This window comes from Argentina anserina, chromosome 7 (assembly GCF_933775445.1).
Source record: "Argentina anserina chromosome 7, drPotAnse1.1, whole genome shotgun sequence".
Taxonomy (NCBI): domain Eukaryota; kingdom Viridiplantae; phylum Streptophyta; class Magnoliopsida; order Rosales; family Rosaceae; genus Argentina; species Argentina anserina.
Window position 1 is genome coordinate 16506121 of NC_065878.1, and position 22931 is coordinate 16529051.

The 22931-nt window shown below is 36.6% G+C and overlaps 2 protein-coding genes across 3 annotated transcripts; both read right to left on the reverse strand.

The window, feature by feature from the left end:
• Positions 1-336: 336 nt before the first annotated feature.
• Positions 337-4098, reverse strand: LOC126801479 (probable L-gulonolactone oxidase 6). Its single transcript, XM_050528843.1, has 4 exons — positions 3430-4098; positions 2052-2307; positions 1628-1729; positions 337-1097 (listed from the first exon to the last, which is right to left on the reverse strand). Exons 1-4 carry the CDS (start codon positions 4096-4098, stop codon positions 394-396), a joined length of 1731 nt encoding a protein of 576 aa, XP_050384800.1. The 3' UTR covers positions 337-393.
• Positions 4099-5556: 1458 nt separating this feature from the next.
• LOC126801480 (protein IQ-DOMAIN 17-like) lies at positions 5557-8018 on the reverse strand. 2 transcript variants are annotated; one of them, XM_050528845.1, is made up of 5 exons: positions 7716-8018; positions 7365-7628; positions 7019-7270; positions 6753-6890; positions 5557-6658 (listed from the first exon to the last, which is right to left on the reverse strand). In XM_050528845.1, exons 1-5 carry the CDS (start codon positions 7797-7799, stop codon positions 5777-5779), a joined length of 1620 nt encoding a protein of 539 aa, XP_050384802.1. In that variant the 5' UTR covers positions 7800-8018; the 3' UTR covers positions 5557-5776. The 2 variants fall into 2 exon arrangements, with proteins under 2 accessions (XP_050384802.1, XP_050384801.1); XM_050528844.1 differs by having other exon boundaries at positions 6753-6893; positions 7716-8017.
• Between the last annotated feature and the right edge of the window lie 14913 nt (positions 8019-22931).

Here is a 22931-nt window from a genome sequence, read left to right on the forward strand (position 1 = left end):
AATTATTATTTGTCAACAACTTCTATCTTGATGTAATTAATCTTGTGCCTCATGAACGTTCTCATCGAGACATCGTGACGAGACATCGACCGGTGAGAACCGAAATCTCACATACAAAACGTGGACTAGCCGTGTGTAATCTGCAAAATAACTAAAACTCTTGCTTAAGAATCACTTAAGATTAATTTGATAATTCGGGATTGCATGATCAATTATACAATTCCCAGGGGCATTACGAATCTCAGTTGCTTTCTGGCTAGAATTAAGTATCCATTTCCGGAGAATATATAGAGTGCAATTGGTACATCCAGATTATGTTGGTGCATAAAAATTTCGGCATTACGTTCTAGATTTGTCATTCTAGCATGTTAGCTAGGTATGGGTATAATCAAATTAAGGGGTACAAACCCTTGCATCCCTAAACACTTTGCCAGGTCTACAGTAATAGCCCTTGCTTGGGGCACAGTCCATGTCATGTGAGCAAATGCACAACCCTTCTAGTGCACACCCCTCCTTCACCAAGTTCACCTCACCCTTAATTCCAAGGACCTGGTCACTCCATTCGCTTGAGAATAGCCCCAGCGGGTCATACACGTTCTTAACCCTCAAGAACTCCTCAGCATTTTTGTACTTCTTAATCACCCCATCAAAGGCAATGTTCCTATTCTTTCCCCAATGTGGGAGTGCTCCATACTTGAACAGCGCCAATTGCTCTATTTCTTCAAGTATACCTTCATGGAGCCTAGGCATCATTGGGTCCTTGCTTCGGTAGTACGTGATGTCGAAGTCAATTGCATCTTCTTGTTTGCCGAGGTAAGCAGTTGATGCGGTGACATAGCGCATCAGAATTCCATTGTAGATTTCTACTCCACAGAGGGATTTGGGTTCCATCTCAACTAACTTCTGCACGTCTTGAATGAAGCTTCTGGCCACTGATAAACTGATGCTGAAAGTTGTTTGATGGAAAAACTCACCTTTGATCCTTGAGTCCCATGCACATGCCGTGATTCTTGAATCTTCATGACTATCAAGGCAAGTTCCGGATGCTTGTAGCCGGTTCTGATATCCAATAACAGGATATCCAGTAAAGATTTTACCTATAATTAGTGGCGGAGTCAGAATTCTAAATTTACTGGTGCACAACAAAATTCGACCTAAAATTATAAATTTATATGTAAATATTAGTTACGATGTGGTAATTTTTATTGAATGAAATTTAGATGTGAGACATTCATAATTTTTTATTTTTTAGTCTAGGAGGAAATAATCCGGGAGTTTAAATTTAAACCAAAAAAATGGAGGAAATAATATGGGAGTTTAAAAAGATTCGAAACAAGGCCCAGGCCGACCAGTTATTTATTCAAAAGCACATGTCTACTACACCAAATTGTTAGATGCATACATGATCAAACTCAGAAAGTTTTAAAGGCTACTGGTGAACATGAACCAGTAGGCTCCTTAGTGGCTCCGCCCCTGCCTATAATCTAATTGTGTAATCCCAAAGTCATTAATTTATATATGTGGAAATGCAAACCAGAATAGTAGTTCCATATGATTCAGAAAGAACAAGAAAGATGATTTTGAAGAGCTAGAAAAGTAGAAAGTATGATCAAATGTGTATGCTTACCATTGTTTGTCAAACCATAAGCACTGGATAGAAGCCCAGATGTGACCAACTTTGCACCAGAGCATTTCCCATCAGCATCACTCTTGGATTCTTGGTTCTCTTCTGTTAGAATACAAGAAACAATAAACAGACAGGATTACTTAAAATATTAGTTGTCATAAGAATATTAAAATTTAAAAACATATATATACCAGACGTCGGGTTTTAACCGTCGTGTGAAGCGATTTCTGTAGTAGTATATATCATACGTGAAACATAAATCATTATCTATGGAACCATAATCGAATGAAGCAGCATAAATTGTGGACGCACCAAGTGATCGTTGTTTATTTCACAACCCAATTATCTTCACCACCCTTGCTCAAACTCAAAACCTAATTATTGTTTTTCATCATGTTGATCATTGTTTAATTAAGAAAAGTACCTGCCGTTCGTATAACTGCCAGTGCAAGTGAAGGTGTTGCTCGAAAAGGAAGGAAATCGTATAAACCATTTCCGGATGTGTTTGAGGCGACGCGATCATCTACTCTGTAAATTGCCTTATGCTGGCTTGGATACCATAGTATGTCGGCAAACTCATGCTGCTTGCCAAACTTGAGCACTTGATCTCCCAAGTCAGAATCATTCTTGCTCAAATATGTGATGGACCTCTTGAACATGGGTTGCAGATTTAGAGTAACCTGCCAAAGTTTTGATCTCTTAGACTAGTTGTTTTAATTTTTGAAATGAGAATTCATTCATTCAAAGTCAAACGCAAGTCAACAAGGTTATTACAATCACATTTTCAACACAGACAATGATTCACGGTACACGTACCAAAGGGATACATATATATAATAGACCAACTATGTAAAATGATGAAGCATCATGCAAGCAAAGGAAACAACTAACTTCATGCACAACTTATTTATCCTACAACTACAACTAAGCATAATTGCATGACATTATTAAAAAGAAAAAAAATCTAAGAAGCCCCAACACTCAGCCATATACTCAATATATGCACAATTAAATAAATAACAGTAATAGTAATAATATTTTTCATGCATTTGATACATCTTTGTTGTGATAAAGCTTAGCTTGTATGATAAAAGTTTCTATTGAGCATAGTTTTAATTTTGTGTTTTAGAATGCATGCGTCACTCATATTGTCAAACTATGCATCATTCACATTCATTATTTAGACTAATATATATATATATATATATATATATATATATATATTAGTCTAAATAATATATATTTAGACTCATATAGAGCATTTCTAGTGAGAGATCTCTTTTTTTTGTTTAAAAATGGATAGGTCACTTGACCAATTTTTCGATTACATTTTCAACATCTCCACTGTTCAAATGTCCACCTCCGTATTTTCAGCAAAATTGAAGGTCTTTAAGGCATTCAAATTGGGATTTAAACTTAAAAGCATAAACGGTTCAGAGCTAACAGATTTGACGTGTCTATTACTTTCACAAAGTTTGATACCTTAACGATCACAATTTTGGTTGAAATTTTACAAAGATGATCTACACATTAGACCTTAAAATTTGAACAGTTGAGATTTAGAAATGTAATCGAAAAGTTTGTTAATGAGTTATCATTTTTTTAAACAAAAAAAATGGATCCCTTAGTGAAATTGCCCTATATATATATGCTACATTTCTTATAAATAATTTATCTGTTACTTTTTACAGACACACAATATATATATATATATATATATATTTCAAATATGCATTTTGCAATATATAGAGTGCCCAAAACGTACATTAAACTACGTAAACGAAGAAGAACACTTCATATACCTGTGATATTACTCCCAGGACTCCAAGTGAAACCTTAGCTGCATTAAGATCTTTATCACCTTCGCCAACACTTCTCACCATGACATAACCACCTTCAGGCGCTCCTGGACTTACAATTCTAAGTCCCACCACATAATCATGAACTGAGCTTCCCTTACCCCATAATGTGCTTCCATGTGCACCAGTCCCTAATAAGCCACCAACAGTAAGTCCCCACCAATAAGGAGCATACGGCAACGCCAAGCCAACCTTGGCAGCTTCACTGATCACCTGCCTAAGTGTCACGCCGCTCTCCACCGTCATCGTCATCCCTTCAACGTCGACCTTCACCACACGGTTGAGGTTGTTGGTGCTTATGATCAGCCCGTCCTCGCCGCGGGGGCAAACCAGCTTGGGGATGCTGTGGGAGTAACGAGTCCCGACCTTCATGCTCTTATTGTTCTTGGTTGCATTAGCCACTACGTTAACGAGTTCCTCCTCCGTACTAGGGTATGATACACTAATCGCTTTACAGATGGTTCGATCAGGGAAGATGCCGTAGGAGTTTGTGATGGTGCAGTTTGCGTTTGACGATGAACACTTAATGGGGTCTTCCGGAGGGGTAGAACACACCAGAATTGATAGCAAGAGTAGACAGTTTGCTCGGATACCAAGCCCCAACATACACATTTTTGGACCGATCTTTTTTCCAAATACTTTTTTTACTATTTATAGAGAGTTGTACGGCTTGCAAACAAAATTTACATACATAGCAAGATACTAAGATAAAAATCGTTTAAGCTATGGAATGCTTTAAAGAAGGTGATGATTCATAGATATATACTATCCCATCTATCCCATAGATATATGTGGTGTCTGTTTCCCTTGTGACAGGTGTGTGGGTTAGCTGTGGTTTCTTTAGCTTAAAACCAAAGTTTTTTTTTCTTGCTTTACAAGTAGTGGTCAGAAATGAATTGAAATCGTTCCAGTGCATGATGAAAGACAAACAGTGGGGAGTGAGATGAAGGTGTACAAGTTTTGTGGATACTATCTGATATCTTATGTATGAGTACGAACCATGTGTTGAATCAAAACCAAGACGAATAGGAGAATGCGAGTTCTAGTGGAAACATTAACTGGTTAATTAGGTCTCAGCAGAACTTGAACACGGAGTAGTTGTTAATGCCATTACTTTGGCACTGCAACAAGGCACTAGATGTTGCCTCAGTGCATTTTACATCCATTCTACATCACTTGTTTAATAACAGCATCATAAGAAAATTATATAAAAAAGTACTTTATCACCTTATTCATACAAAAAAAATTTAAGGTTCAATATATGTTATTGCTATGATAATTATCATTTGCAGAAAATCTGAAAATAGAATTGAAGGCATGCACAATTTTGCTGATTACCAACAATTTTTTTTTTTTTGGAAATGATTACCAACAATTTGACTTAACGATAAGACCATTCTTTTTCTAATTAAACATCTATATCTTGAAAGTTTTGGCCTTGTCCATACCGCAAAGCCCAAAGGAACGAAACTGCTGTGCTGCTAAGTCAAGAATCTCATTCCTCATCCATTACTATTTTGCCAAATTTAGGGGCATTGCATGAAACACGCTTCTAGTTTTAGGCTTTAGCTGAACTGAACTCAAATTCTGTTTTTTTTTTCTTTTTTTTTCTACTCATCATCATAATATGAAGTGGGAGATAATCATGATAATTTCAAGTTCCAACCAATTGCAAAGTTCATTCCACTACTGAAAATCAAATTGAGGGCTATATTTGTTGGGGCATATGCCGCATATCACACAGTAGACAAAAGTAAGAACTCGCCTGCTTCGTAGAGCCAAAGACTTTGTTGTTGATGTACTAATTAAGCAGGGGGAAAAGTAGTCATGAATGCCGCTATCAACCACCGGAATCATTGTGAATCTAATTTTGTTAAGTAAAAGGCTTTCATACATCACTATCTGGTAAAGCTTAAACTTCTGAGAGATAGAAAAGATGCATCATCAAAACTTCGCAGTACTTAACAAAACTGGAACTGTGGGACTTGGAGGTGTAAAAATGAAGATTATGATTTCATTTCAGAGTAAAGGGAGAGGAAATATCAATAGAGTTACAGAGTCTGTTAAAAATTACACAACTTGTGCCTCATTTGCAGCTTCAACTTACAAACCAATCAGTAAAATGGAAAGAAACCCTGCAATCATTCTGCTATCTTTATCCAAATAAATACTCAGTGCTTACTAAGTTACAACATCCTACTCACATCTCAAATCAAAGTAAGAATGTGAAAAGTTACAGTTCACTAAACAGTTCAAACTTCTTGCTTAGCCATCAATTTTCAGCCATTAATCACCTCAACCACCTTCTAAGGTCACTAGTAGAAGAAGGAGAGACCTCACCACCATGACTCTCAGTACAACATGAAGAATAGTTAGATTGTTGCTCCAAACCAAAGTTTGATCCACTAACCACACTCTTAAAGCTTGGACTCCTCAAGCTATGCCCATAACCCCCCATTCCAACAGCACCATAAGGATCGGGAGCTGGAAAAGAAAGCCTTTTCTTCACCGATCCAACTCCTCCTACTCGTTCCCTGTCAGGCGTCGAAGGCCTTTGCCTCGGTGCACTTTGAGAGCGAATTCTAGCCTTGGCAGATTCAGTTGCGGCCATGTAATTAGGCAATGTAGCACCAGCGTTGCCACCACTGGTGCTGGTGCTGCCCCTGCTATGTTGGTGCACAACACCACCATTGTAGTAATAATTAGACTTCAGGCTAGGGGTTTGAGACGTAGTGGAGCTTCGATCTTCTCTAACACATCGAGGGCTTGCAGACCGGACTTGGAGAGGAGGGCGGCTTTTTGATGGGGAGGGTGTGATGGGGGAGTGGTGGAAGTGTTGGTATTGGTGGGATCTATCTCTATTGAGCGGCGAACTAGGTCTTTGATGTTGATTTTGGTGGGATCTATCTCTAAGGAGCGGCGAAGTAGGTCTTTGCTGTTGGTTTTGCTGGTGGTATTGGCTTGCATTCGATCTTCGGAAATTGGATGATAAACTTGAGTAAGGCTGCGAGGTGTCCATTTCAACAGTTTTAATGGGGTCTCTTTGGTCAGTAGACGCTCTTCCTCTGCTGCTCTCCCATGGCTTTGGGGCCATCCATCTGTCTAGCCATTTTGGTTTTTCTTCAAGCTCATCCTCATTCCCCATTGAAGGGCTCCTCCCATTTCTCCATATCTTCGTTTGTGCAGACATTTAAGGCTAATTAGCTCAACTAATGCAATGTAACTGAATTGCGAAAACAGAGGAAACAGAGTAGATGGTAACAAACCTGTTGAGAGAAGGCATGGGATAAAGCTTTCTCACGCTTCATTGCAGCTTCTTTTCTATGTTGCAACATTGCTTTTACTTCCTCAATAGTGTGATGTCTTTCATCCCAATCATCTGCTATACTACTCCCCTCTCTAGACTGCTACACAAACAAAACACAAATGTTATCATCTTGGAACTAATCACAACAAATAAGCCAATCCTTTCTTGTTTTGTTGAAAGACATGAATTTAAATTCCCTTTGATAATAAACCTAATCTGACTCACAATGGATTTTCGGTCTGAAATGTCTTGAACATACCGCGATTCCCAAGCGCTATTGCTATTAGTATCACTAAAAGCCGATTTTCTACTACCTTCATGGGAAAGCCTAGTCCTTTGATCAAGAACCCTTGCTTGAACTCGAACCAGAGCTTGCATACACCTAAGAGTCATCTTCGCTTGCTTCCTCACATTGTGTCCTCTAACCAAAGCTTGCAGCTTGACAAGCCCTTTAAGCGCACGACGCGCCCTCCTTGCCTTAAAACCCCAAAACACAAAACAATCAACACTCACTTCTACTTTCCTTTACTCTTATCATTTATCAAACAGAGGTTTAGTTCAGATCTCTTACCAAGTACCCTCTAAAAGCGGTCTGGACAACAATGGCTGCAAACTGAAGTTGCTCTCTGGAGTGGTTAGTTGGCCTGGTCAGCCGAGCCACTTCGACGGCAGCCGCTTGGGCTGTCGCCATTGCTGCCTCGGCTGTGGCCACAGCAACATCAAGAGCATGCCTTTGCTCTGCAGCAGCAACTGATACACTCTCTGTTTTCTCCTTTGGACTTTCTTGACTTAAATTCGTTGGCTTCCTGAAAATCCACCTACGCTTCTCTCTTTTCTGCACAAAACCCAGAAACCAAAAACCAAAGTCACCATCTGCCAAGTTAAGCTGAAACCAAGACTGGGGGAGTTAAAGAAACTAGACCTTATGATCTTCATCGTCCTTAGTGGGAGATCTGAAAGCCCTTTTCACAGCAGTCAACCAAGACGAGCCTCCCTTCTTCCCCATGAGAAAACACAGTAAAACCCAGCTGCATTTACAGCTTGAGGAAAGATCACATAGTTCCAGAGAGGTTAAAAGACACACATGGATGGGGGAATGCGTATTTGATCGTGGCGTGTACGAAAGTGCCACTCCTCTTTTTAACTCTGTGAAAGGGAGAGTTTTATTAACGTGTGAGAACGAAACAGAGGAAAAGACTGAGACTTTCAGCTGGCCCAAGCTTAAGCAGTTAAGCTCAACTTAGATAAGATTCATTTTCATCAGAAATATTGGAACGTTTTTTTTATATCAACCTATAGGTTAACTTTTTTGGGAGCATATGAAGGACAGCAATGGTGGTGTCAGAGTGAATATACAGATGAATGAAAAGCTTCATAATTTAGAGGAGGGTGAAAAAGTTTGAGGGAAAAAATGACTTTGGTGAGTGAGATCGAGGAGGTTGAAGAGTGAGAGAGCACGTTGAGGGTGCACAGGAACCAATTACAGTGGAAGCTTTTAGGCCAAATCTTTTAAATTTTAGGGTTTCTGTTTTTCTGGATAAAGGAGGATACTGTTTTTGTGTTGCTGGATCTGTCTTTACAAATGAACACTGGGGCACGAACCTCTCATGCCGTCACGTGGTGGTAACAGCTGGTAACTGGTAAGAGGTCATCGTCATGTGGTTGATGGACCACCGTGGTCCTCTCCTCAGTCACCTGTGTCTATATTGAGTTCTACCTGCTAGTATAAGAAGGATGACGACGAATTAGAACAATAGAACTCCGTTCATCGGACTCCGACTGTTGGAAACTTGGGATTGTACAACTCGATGCAATTGAGAACGTAAATTGTTAGATATATTTTCAAAATATATAAAAAGAACATCAGAAGGCAGAAGAGGTATCAAACAATGTTAGGGCCATGTATCTGTGCAAACGTTGTGTTTTGAAAAGGTGTCTCGGACCATTTGAATTTTAATGACTTTGAATTTAATTCAAACCATATCAGTTGGTAATTATATTTACCTGTTAATCATAAGAGTGTAAGTTAGTGATAATAATTGTAGTGGAAACTTGAAAGTCTCTAAAACTCAAGTAATTTTGACTTGGTCACAAAGAAGACACATACAACGTAAGGAGTTGGAGATATTAATTAATTCTTCTATGTGTGGTTGGTGCATTAGAACTTGAAGTTCCTACTTATTTTCGAAGTTCTTACTAATCTCTATTCCTACTTAAATTGTATTTGAAAAACTAGCGTTAAGCTTTATTGTTTAATTATACCGACCAAGGAAGAAACCAAATTCAATCTAGCTAGTTTTATGAAGTTCTCGTTCACACGGTCAGTAGTTGATCATGGAACTCAAACTCAACTACCATTTAATGTAAATCTAAGAGTTGAAAACTCATTTTTAAAAAGATTCTTTCCACTCTTGAATTTATATCAAACAATAGTTGAACATAAGTTTCAAGGTCAGCTACTGAATGTGTGAACAAGATTGAGTTTTTATGATGTGGCTAATGAAGAGATTCACGGATAAAAAGGCCTACATGAAATAGATATCTATGTATTTCATAAAATATGCAATTCTTCATTCGAGTATAAAATAATTATCGATAGAAAATTTGACGATGATAAATGTTCCTTGGCCTTTTTCCCGTTCGGAGAATATATATATATATATATAATCTCTATCCAGAGTGAAGTTTCACTTTGGAATTATAGAGTGAAGTTCCAAATTTGGGACACTTTTCGGTTAAATTTTTTCACTATAAGCGATTCAATATTTAGGTATGTTATTCAAGATCATCTCTACAAAGTTTCATCTAATTCGGGCATCGTTAAGGTATTGAAATTAGATTAAATCAATGAATGAATTAAAACTGTTCAACGTGAACCGTTCGTGTAAATCTCAATTTTGAAAGCTCAAACAATTGTCAAATTGGATGAAACTTTGTAGAGATGATCTTGAATAACATACTTAAATATTGAATCACTTATGTTGAAAAAAATTGACCGAAAAGTATGTTAAAATTGGAACTTCACTCTATAATTTTAGAGTGAAGCTTCACTCTGGATAGGGACTGTATATATATATATATATATATTCCTGTGTGGAGGTCCATATCTTAGTGTAAGGTACCGATTTTCATCTTTTGCCAATTTTCCGATCGAGTTTTTACATCTCTATCATTCAATTTTTAGATAATAATGTACATATCACTTCTGCAAAAATTCAGTCAATTTAGTAATTGTTAAGTCACTCAAAATTGTGTTTTTCTATTATAAACATTAACTATTTAAGTTCGGCAGATTTAATCTGTTCATTTGTTTACTCTAGTTAGACATTTTAACGATTACTAAATTAGCTGAAAATTTACAAGTGATCTATACGTTATTACCTAAGAGTTAAACGATGTAGATGTGAAAACTTAATCAAAAAGTTCACAAAAAATGAAAATATGTATCTTACCAGTAAGAATATCCTTTATTTCTTTTAGTGATATCATAAACTCACTCTTCTTCAGAATCATCAAGTGTTAGCCCTGTCGCCGCTGTGGTTGTTTTCATCTACAAGATAATGAAACTTGTTATCAAAGTTTCTTGGACTTATAAACCAGCCATGTAGGCATGTATTGGCAGTGCGTAACACACAGTACAACTTTAAGCAAGGAATGCCAATCACTACTTCAATCAGTGATGAGCTTTTTGGTCGAAATTTGTTTGAATGATATATGCAGCATTAATGCATTATGAGGTCGCTTGAAAAAATATATGCAGAAGCGATAACGTCCGCAATGAATTTTCTTCATCAACCCTAAATTTCCGATTGCATAACAGGCCGAGCCTTACTTTTCTACATTTAGTCCATGGGCCTGCTTCAGTGAGAACACAAATGTTTCCGACTCAAACAAGGAGAAGCTAAGGCAGAAAAAGATAATCCATCTCATTCAATCAGCAGCTGAACAAATTAAGCACCAAACTTCTATATATGCATGAGAGCTCTAAAGAAGTTTAAACCAAGTACTACTAAGCTCTCGAGAGTAAAAATACGACAGTTGAGAATTGCTAGCCTAATAATGTATTCGATCTTAACAAATGAGTATACACTATGTGCATGTTTGTTTGTTGGGACTAGTTAGAACTGCGCTAACTAATTAAGGGGTCTAGTTTGGATAATACCATATTTCGTGTTATTGGGTACTAAAATATATGGATCGACTTACAGGTTGTTTTCAATTTAGCCCTCAAACTAGTGGTCTTAGATAACACTTTTCTTCTAAATCATAAACAGAACAAAGTACTCTTTAATTCTGTGTCACACCAAACATGGATCAATGACTCAATATCGATATGAGTCCAAGACGGTCTTAAAAAAATAAGGTGTAATGTACAGTCCTGGCCTCCAGTACCCAGAACGTGCAATATACATGCAGTTTAGGTCTTATAGTAACTAGAGATCGAGTGTACAGATGAGTGACACGTGTTTGTCACCTATAGCTCAATTAACTAAAACTCATGCACGCTAATGACCGTAATTAACAACTAATTAATCACTAGCTAATGATCGAATTGATTTAGTCATCTGTACTTATCATCGGCTAAACAAGCACCAAACAGTCTTTGTACGAATCTCTTCGCTTTGCGCCTCACATATGTTCGAATTGAATTCTGATATCCTCTTTTGAAAATACGAACACAAGTATAAGACAGATCGAAGTGATTTATCAATAAGAGTCAGACAAATGAATCCTGCCAGGCTTATCAAGCTAGTTATCAATCTTTCCACCTCTAATCATGCTCAGACGTGCATAAGTAGCTGCATGAGTATACCATAATACTAATTCTGTGCGGAACATGCAATATTGAGTATCATCATTATATAATATTATCAGGAGTGCTAAATTGCAGAAATGCTTTTTAGCATAAAACTAACCTGATCAGATATCTATTATCCTATGATCGAGGTGGCTAAGTCTGAAATATAGACACAGGAGAAACATGCATGATTATGCCCGGGTTGGATCCCTCCCACATCATATACTTTACAGTTGGTGGTGCAATTCTTATTGAAATCCTTGCTATGTGTCTTCTTTAGGTTAAGCAATCAACTCCATATCAGGGCTACGGAATCAACTTCATACAAGATATTTGGTGGTAAAAGGCTAGCTAGCTCTTTTTGGAAATGGTTAACTGGTTAAGCGTCAGTTTCTATCACTCTTGCAAAGTACCGAAAGTCTGAAACCATCCTCAATCGTGTTAATATATATAGAAGCCGATATGAAAGGAGATCAGTGTACTAAATTCGACCAATTCAAACTGATTTGCTATATATATAACGTATGGCATAATGATTTCCAGGACTCGTCTTTAATATTGGTTGTTTGTTACTTGCTTTTATATATATATATATATATATATATATATATATATATATATCCAGAATGAAACTTCACTTTGAAATTACATAGTGAAATTTCAATTTTAACACATTTTTCGGTCAATTTTTTCCACCATAAGCGATTTAATATTTAGGTATGCTATTCAAGATCATCTCTACAAAATTTCATCCAATTTGACAATGGTTTAAGCTTTCAAAATGAAGATTTACACGAACGGTTCACGTTGAAAAGTTTTAATTCATTCATTGATTTAATCTAATTTCAATACCTTAACGATGTCCGAATTAGATGAAAGTTTGTAGAGATGATCTTGAATAGCATACCTAAATATTGAATCGCTTATGGTGAAAAAAATTGACCAAAAAATGTGCCAAAATTGGAACTTCACTCTGTAATTTTATAGTGAAACTTTACTTTGTAATTTCATAATGAAGCTTCACTCTGGATAAGAACTATATTATATATATATATATATATATATATATAGAGGCCCTAGTGTATATAAGAGCCTAAGAAATTTTTTTTATAATGTTTTTTTTAAAACTAGCAAAAAAAATGGTGACTTATCAAGTGTATCGTGGATCACTGCAAGTCTTCAATGTATCGTCAAATCCTACACTGTAACCCTTAGATTATTTTTTGGAAGACACACGGCACGTGCATGCTTTCTCTTAATTATTAGACCTAATTGGTCTGTGAGGACACACACGTGTATATATATATATATATATATATATATATATATATATATATATATATTCATAAAATTATTTATGTGGGAACATATTGACATATAATTTGTATTTTAAATTTTTGTGAGGGCATTATATATTAATATTTGAACTAATATTTGGTATTTTAGTTAAATTAACACTAAAAAAATTTAATACACTCCAAAAATCAACCCCCACTCGCCCATGGCTGGTCGTGAGTTTTTTAATGCTCTTGGCAAAATTAGTTTTAGGCCCCTTACTTTGTTTATTGAGAACCACGTCTAAACAAAATTTTTATCCGATGTTCCCAAAAGGAAAAACAAAATTATCAAAAAACGTTTTAGAAATGATTATTAAAATAAAGTCCTTTTTCAAGAGGCTAACTAGGTCAAAGATAAAAGAGACTTTTATAAAACCCTCATGTATGAATCACAGAATGTATTGAGCATTAACATCTGTAAGAGGGTGCTTTTGCGGTGCGACTAGGCCCAAAATCGATCGAGGAAAGGATCAAAGAACGATTTTGTTGTGATTGATCTGACTTGATAGTAACAACATCGATTCATTTATAACAACAACGATTCACTTATAACGACAGAGACTTGCTTGACCGTAACAGCAGCAAATCGAATTTACACGAAACTTACAGAAGGCATAGCAGCAAATCAAATTCACATGAAACATACCGAAGACATGGTATATGAGCTAGATGCTTGTGAGTGTAGTAGAGATGATGATTAAGGTGTGGTGGGTAAGGGTTTGGATAAGAGAGATAGAGCTTGCTCTCTTGCTTGAAGCTAGTAGGTTTTTTCTGGGTTGGGTTGAGATCAGATTGAATTGGAATGAATCTCCCCAATGTTGGAATGAGTTGGCCTCGATCCTTATGAATCCCCCCTCTTTATAGTGGAGTTGAGAAAGGAATGAGAGCCTCAAGGACCGATAGTTGATGGGATTCTTCTTCATCTCGGATGTGTGGTCTATGGATAGGGGCGGTGATGGCAGGGATAGGTCGACACCTTGCTGCTTCTGTCACCAACCAAAAATTATGAGGTCCTTAAATCATGCTCAAAGAAAGTTGTGGGGATAGTAAATCAAAAAGATCTTAGAAGATCTAGGCGTGATTTGCGCTCCCTAGTTTTCTGGTCTTGCCGGAAATGGTCGAGCACCAGTCTCAGCAGCAAAAGGAGAGAACGTGTCTTTTGTTTGAGGAAGAAGCGGCTGAGATGGATTTGGGCCATGAGTTATATGATGGGTTTTGGGCTTGTGTAAAAAGAGGCATCAACATTAGCCCCCTTGATTATATGGGCCATGAAAGTATGAAAATGGGTCAGATAATCAACACTAAATATTAGGCCCCATAACTTAGCTGAGTGTATCACACTAGCATGAAGCGTCACCTTTTAGTTAAACTTTGCATACTTGTTTTTTCATCTCTTCGACATCAGTAATGGTATTTCCTTGAATAACTCGACTATTTGGTCTATGGAATTCATTTATTGGGCTTCTAGTAGTTTGATTGCGTCAGGCCTCCTATGTTGCTTAGTATATGCATCTCCTTCATTGGTTTCTCTATCTTCCTCTCCTCCTATTTCGGATGTGATGATAGCTTGGGTCATCCTTGGCTCCTTGCTGTGTTGTAGTGCATATTTTAGCTTTTGGCGTCTTCAATTTTCTGCTGTGATTGAATATCGTCTCTGCAACATTGAATAGCTGCTGGGAATCAGAACACTAAGTTAAGTTGATGCATTGAGATCAATCATGATATCTAGGCCAGGTGAGCATCATTTCAACAATGAAGTATGCTTGCTTTTGATTCTTTAAAGCTTGAATCTTGAATACAAATTGAGACCTCATGTTGGTCTTTTCGCCTTGTTGAAACTATGCTCGCTGTTAGGATTTGAATTTTGCTCAACAATTACATTGATTGATTGATAATATATGACTACAGATCTTACATCTTCATTGCTTGTCCATTGAATTCCACTATGGTAAAGAATGTTATAGCACGACATTGGTTGGCTTGGTATATGTGGAATTTAGAAACATAGCTTGGCTTGAACATGTTACTGCTAAGATTTGAATTTTGCTCAATCACTTTTTCTTGGCGTGGATTTGCGTTGGTTTGTGTGGCTTAATCTTGCTTGATTAGCTTCGATATTATGAGAAATTTCTTTGCTTGGCTTGGCTTGAGTTGGCTTTTTTTGGGCATGTTTTAAAGCATGAGATTCTAAAGAGAGATGTGTGGCATTGTTCTCTTGAATTGGTTGTAACATGCTTGGCCTGTGAATTAGATCTTCTAGTATTAGCTTGACATGATGGTTGTTTAAAGGGACAAAGTATTTGCTACTTGATAGGGAGGTGCATTTGGTTACTGGAATTTGGTATAATCTTGTGTTCTCTACTTTGATTCCCTAGAATACCTTTGTCAACGTCGGAATAGATAATCTCTTAAGGATGAGAGCCACATTGTATGCAACGCTGCACACCCTTGCGCGTTTCAATTCCTAAAGATTTGCTCGTTTGTATTTTTATTTCAAATGAATGAGGTTTTGCTCCCCGATCTCCTCTACTCATGCTTATTGGATTCCATGGAATCAATACAACAATACCTTCCATATTATCTAAACTGATTTATAAGACTATATCTTAACTGAAATTCAGAGTTGGTGCTTATTCTTCGGGTTTGATTCTCGAATTGAGTTTCTCTTTGATTATAACAGATCAATTTCGTTTTTTAAGTTTATTGGGTTTTGATCTGATAATTTGAGAGAGGAGGAATAGAGAAGATGAGGATATAGAAAGCAAACCGGCGCATGGTTTGCTACTTTACTCATGTGCAAACGGCGGGTGTTATACACGCGCTGTTAGTTTCCGTCGGTGCATGTACTTTAGCAGTGCGCTTAATATACTCTCGGTAGTGTAACCAAATCTTCTTCTTTTGGAATCAAAAACCAAAAAGCCATCTTTGGAATTGAATCACGACGAGGAAAGCCATGGTGTTGTTCTCATCCACATTTCTATCGATTCCATCGTCAGCGGAGATGGATGTATGTGCAAAAGCATAAAGGACAAGAGATTTTGAGAACACGTGAGGGAAGTAGCAAACCACTGAACTCGGTCACTCGCCAAACTAACAGGTTGTGAAGAGCAACCAACGCCCAACTAAAACAATAAATTCACGTGTTAAAATGGACGGTTGAAATCTGATGGTGGGGGTACTCTTGGGTGCATTGAATCCTTTTCCAAGTTGAAAAGGAATTTGGATAAAGAGTTTTTTTCACCAACAGTCCCTCAATTCTGGTGTACCTACCAATGTGATACCTCAACTCTTAATCGTACCAATGTGATACCCAGACTCTAGTATTGCTATCATTGAAGTACTTCCGTCAGTTTTTTTCAACTTTTCCGTTATCTTGGTGACGTGGCAAGTACGTGAGGCCCACAAAGAGGGTTAAAAGACAAAATTAACCTCATCTGAGAGGAGCAATGTTTTTCCCGCCCTTTACCTTGAGAAAGACACCCAACAATTCCAATTTTGGCGCCAATTTTCCCTCCCTACTCCTTAATTTGTCTCTTATCTAAACTAAATAACTACCGCCAACCAGTCGACCACAATCTGATAAAACCTAGATCAATCTTATTTTCTATTTTTACCCTAGCACTTGTTAAACTAACAGAATAAATATAGAAATTTATATGGAACATCTCATTTCCACAATCTCATAAGAATATAGAAACACATAACTTAACGAAATTCAAATACATGTTTAAGTACCATTAGTTGCCACCTTTTATGTTGATCTGCCATGATTTTTGCTTGTAAGAACTAATGGTACATGTAGTTGAATTTCGTTAAGTTATGTGTTTCTATATTCTTATGAGATTGTGGAAATGAGATGTTCCATATAAATTTCTATATTTATTCTGTTAGTTTAACAAGTGCTAGGGTAAAAATAGAAAATGAGATTGATCTAGGTTTTATCAGATTGTGGTCGACTGGTTGGTGATAGTTCTTTAGTTTAGATAAGAGACACAAATTAAGGAGTAGGGAGTGAAAATTGGCGCCAAAATTGGAATTGTTAGGTGTCTTTCTCAAGGTAAAGGGCGGGAAAAACATTGTTCCTCTCAGATGAGGTTAATTTTGTCTTTTAACCCTCTTTGTGGGCCTCACGTACTTGCCACGTCACCAAGATAACGGAAAAGTTGAAAAAAACTGACGGAAGTACTTCAATGATAGCAATACTAGAGTCTGGGTATCACATTGGTACGATTAAGAGTTGAGGTATCACATTGGTAGGTACACCAGAATTGAGGGACTGTTGGTGAAAAAAACTCTTGGATAAATCGTCAAACTCATCAAATAAACCTCATGTTTTGTTGTCGCCTCGGAGTTAGTGATACACTGATACAAGAATATATGTATCCAAACGAAATCAAAGAAAACACTCGCAGAACAAACATAATTATTTAATTATGTGGATCGATCCAAGGAATTAACTTATTAAATGGCATTATCAGCTTGATTTTCCCCACACCTTAAAATGCCATCAACTCGATGTCCACTCATGTCCTTTGACATTTGATTCTCCATCTATCTGCCTTATTTTTCAGAAAAGCAATCCGGCTTTCTAGAGCTGACCCCTCTCAGAAATATATCATTATCTTCTGGAAATTGGCTTTCTTTTATGTGCTCTCCTTGCTATTTTTCAGATTGATCTAGACGTAACAACTCGCTGCGATACCCCACATTCACCAGGGCAGAACTACCTTCAAGTGGCAAGTGAGCCAAAAAGTCCGAATCTGGTGTGAGACCAGCCCACTAAAAATTAACCCGGCACGGTCTGAATTTATTAGCGGTCTGGTTCAACTTGGCTCGGCTCGAATCAAGTATGCTATTGTAATTGGTGTGACTGAGTCTAGATATTTTAGTCTATAGGTTTGGTTTGGCCCGAACTCGTTTTGGGCTAGACACGGCTCCTACACAATAAATTCATGATCAGTCCGTTAAACACATAATTTTGTATTATTTATACAAATTTTAAACAATTATAATAATGAGAATTGAATATTAGACATTTTAAATATAAATCTCTTAAGTATTTCATTATTTTAATTACATTATGTCACAAATATCATCAAAGTAGTGATAAAAAATCATAGTTTTGACATATGTAATATTTTAGAAATAAGATTATCAAATGTGTTGTAGTATTTTATTTATTTTACTATTCTAAAATAGTTATATGAAATAAATATTCTAATTATACAATTTTTATATATTAATTGTGTCTTATAATGCAAATTGGTCTGGCCGCCCCGCTTGTTGACCCGACATGAGCTTAGGTCGTGAGCCGGGCCGGGTCAGGCTTAAAAGTTGAGAAAATGAGTCGGCTCGAACACGGGATGGACACAATTTTGGCCCGTTTAAAATGAACCGGCCCAACCCATTTGCCACCTCTACCTTCATGTGTGAAGGGGTCCAAACAACGAAAATTTTAAATTAGGCCCCCCTAACTCTAAATTCTAGTTCCGCCCCTTCCATATATGACTAGTACCCGATAAGTTGTAGGGTTAATTCCTCATATAGTACTTAAAGTATGGTTACTTGGACAATTTGGTACATGAAGTTCTAATTTTTAAGCCATTTTGGTACTTCTATCAATTTTGATCATATTTTTAGGGTTATTTTCGTCATTCTAGCCATAAACTCATTAAATTCACATTTTCTTCATTTCTTCCTATAATTGCCTCTCTTTGGAGATAATTAAATTTATATATCTACTCCACTTAGCATATACTTCGCATAAATCGAAAATAATTTTTTTCTTAATATACTTATTGTATCCTAATTATTTTTTACAAAGGAAATAAAATGCCTTTATGCAATTGTAAATTTTTATTAAAAGATATTTTTTTTAAATTACTTATAATTAAAATTAGTTTAGATTGATAGCTACATTATGAAAATTATATACGTAAATCATCACAAATACTAAGTGGATGAGTTATCAAACTTTTAGTGATAATATAGAGGCAATTTGAAGGTATTATGAAAAAATGAAGTAAAGTAGAGATATAATGATGGAAATAACCCTGAAAATATGGTCAAAATTGACATAAGTATCAAAATGGCCTAAATTTGAGAACTTTAGGTACCAAATTGTCCGTTTTCATATATCAGGTACTAAATTATCCAAGTAGCCAAACATCAATTATCATAGGAGGAATTTATCCTAATTTGTAATTATAATTTGGTCTAAACTGACATTACTTCTGGCTGCCCCATTATTCATCATGATGAACTTGGGATATTTCAAAGTCCTACAAAATGAAGGATCAACCAGCTGAGTCCTATAAAACAACCATTTTATACCTAGAGAGTGTACGTGAATAACGTGATGGCAAACTCTATATAACTGTAGAGTTGTTATCTGGTGGAGCCTGTCGGCCAGTTAAAATAAGTTGTTTTAACTGGTTAGTTAATTTCTAATTTCCTATGCAAGTCTATACTCTATACACATACAATCCAGCGACAGCTAGTTAATTAAGTCTTTGGGTTCGACCTTTTTTTCCAAATTAAATTTCCCTCGTCGCATTTGGATATTTTTTCCCCACGGCAAGCTACAGAGCAGTAAACATCGTTTAAGATTGGTATTGTATGTTAATTAGAACCCGTTCTATTGTATATTGTACGTAGTACTTACAATATCGATCTAAACTTTGTCATCGATCTTGCATGTTTATAAATCAAAAGATTGAGGCTATTTACGTGGATTAATTTATCATTTAGTTCTTTGAATTGCTTTTGATTTCCTGCATCTTTGAGATTTGTTGTATACAAAATGCAAAAGTATTGTATAGATTTCTATTTGGTCATTATCAGTTTTGAAATTAATGCAGATAATCCAATTGACTGCAAAGGTAGCAATACATGCATTTGAATTTGAAGAAGGGTGACGGATTCTATACATCAAGGAGTGCAGTCACCGGCGAATATTTTAATGCCAAGAACCAATCACAGCCATTCATTTGCCTTTTTGAACATTGAGGCATTTTCGATCATTACGCCGTTATCTTTTTAAAGACTGAATGAGGCAAATAAGAGTAAGTAATGAGATTAGAAGGAGGGAGTAGACGCGACTTGATTCGACGGATAGCAAACTGGGTCTAGGGAGGGAGGGAGGTACCATTGATTCTGGGTGAGGCACCAAGTTGGTGAGTGCATAGGATCTCGTCGAGATTGAGGCTCGCCGCCCGACGACGACTACCAATCTATTTGTCTGATAGATCTTTGAAGATGAACAAATAATCGAATGTGGGATACTGAATATCTAGCTTATGATTCATAATACTAATACAAGGAAGAAAACTCTCGCGTTAACAATCAGTGTTGCAACTCAATGATTTCTGGGTTCCTTCCTTTTATATAGTCTTGTAAATACATTTGGTTGTTATTCTGCTCATCTTTGAAGCTTCAGAGATCATGAAAAAGTGTTGTTGTGGTAGAGATTGATAAGGTTTCCATGATTTTCAATTTCAAATTGCTGCTGAGATTGGATTCTTATACCAGAGAACTTGGGATGGTGGTCAACTAAGAGCAATTATTGCTGCAAATTGAATTGAGTTTGTCTATCTTATCTTATCTTATCTTATCTCATATCATCATATTTGTTTTTTGTTCTTGACAAAAATTGTGATTCTTGAATAACCAAACAAAGGTAGACGGTCTTCCTTGCCCAGATCCAACATGTAGAGAAGTACATAGAGAGCTTGGTCGGAGCTCTGCAAAAAAATAGGGCAGACGGAGGTAGACGGAAGGCCTAAAAAGAAATCACGTGCCTAACCACGTGTTGTCAGTGCGCAAGCACCGCTGAAGCGCTGAATAGACTCCGTCGTTGAATATCAGCCAATCTAATTTCTAGTTGGTTTGTGTATGAATTATCATTCGTATGAGACGTCGTAGAATAAAAGGTCTCTAATCGTTTTAAATTATTGCATTATTTTCATGAAAAAAGTGATGGGAAAATGTGGTTCCCGCCATGAAACTGAAAAGTGTATTCGGTACTCTACCGGTGTGATGACACGTGGCATATAACTTTTTACATTAAATAAATACTTCAATTCAGTTTTCCAATTTACCCATTTTTTTATCTTTCTCTCTCGTTCGTTCCCTCATTTCATGAACCCAAATCTCATATGGGTTTTATCTTTTATGATGATATGATGAAGATGATCATGCAGCCAAGAAAAAATGATCATCATCCATTGCCTCTGAGATGCATGCATGCATTGATCTTCGATATGCACGCATGCCACTTGAGAAAACACAATCACCCATGTCCACTGGTCCACTTCTAGTGCGTTGTGATGTGCCTCCTCTTGCATCACCTTGATGCAACTTTCATTCTAAATAATTTCTATCAAAGGAGAACATACTATTGGATGTTGAAAATTGGTCATTATGCAACATAACTCAATTACAAGGTAGAGACATTTTCTTTGATTTCTTCGAGTCAAAATCAGAATCACAACCACCCTGGTCTTCTCTATGGCAAGCTTCTCGAATAACCCACCCCGTTTTTCAATTAGCACAGTGCTGCTCAGATGAATCAAATGAAGGAACCGAGAGAGGGGGGCTCGAGCTTGACTGGGTTGGACCCAAGTGAAAATGAAGCCCAGAAAAAAAAAACTCAATCCTCTATTTAAAAAAAAAATTAAAACATCAGCACGGGCCTTTCTCCGTCTCTCACACTTTCGTGTCTTCTTCTTTCAATCTATGAAGACTTTCTCGTCTGCTTCTGTTGATCTGCTCTTCACCCTCTTCTTCTAATCATCTTCTCGAGTTCTTGTTCAAGCCTGCATGTCACCACTCACCACTCACCACTCGCCATTGCCCGTCGCTGTTCTCAACTTCCCCGCGCGCGCCGCTGAAACTCTGGACTAGTCCACAAGTTTAGCTCTTTTCCTCTAATCTCTTTCAAAATTGAATCAAATTTTAGCTTATAGAATTATTGATTTGATTTGGAATGATTTATGATTTTGGGTATATGGGTTTGTTGGTTAAAGTATTGATATAGAATTATTGGAAATTTGGAATCGAAATTGGGTGTTAGTATGTACTGTCTGTTACAGAATGGCTGGTGACTATGATCAAATATTGAGTATTTTATTTTCCTATTTGGAAATTAGAATCAAAGTAGTGAAGTTTATTAATTAACATCAGGCGAGATAGATACATAATGAAAGATAAAACATAGGTGTGTAGAGATTAATTTGAAACTGCTCCATTCTGATGACAAATATCAACATACCTAATATAAGAAGAAATTTTTTTTTTGCGCCTCGCGCAAATAAAAGTTATTTTACGTTTCGCATAAAGTTAGCCTTAGTGACATTTCAATCATAGATCCGCCACTAAACATGTCACATGCATATTTGTCGGTGTGTATGAATGTGCATGCACCGTTAGAACAAAAAATGTACATTGAATCCGTTTCTCATGAAACTGACTTGAAGACATGATAAAAATGAAGAGAATTGAATTTCATTACCACTGTAATATGGTTGTCGAAGTCTTTTTTTCTCCAGATAATCTTTTGGTGTTATAGTTGCGGGGAAATGTGATCGAAGTGATATATAAGCAACCCCAATATGATAAGAATTCCGAAAGTTTTTTCATGAGAAATTTTTTAATCGTTTGTTTGACTACTGTATTACCACGTTTTTAAACGAAATGAGAAAGCAAACAAGGAAAGGAAAAGAGTAGGGCTTGATTGAGATTTGGGAGCAAGAGGATGTCAATCGATTCATCCAATCAATGATCGATCAGTAATGAGAATTGATAGAATTGTTTTGGCCGAAGTAAGTTTTATTTCGGAATTTATACGCACATGGGGCCAAAAAAGAAATCTAAAGCAAATAATTAATTTTTAATTTTTAACTGTTCTTAAAAAAAAGAGAAAACACGTGTCACATGCATATTAGTTGGTGTGCATACAACATTAAAACGAAAGGTGCATTGAATCGGTTTCTCGTGAAACTGA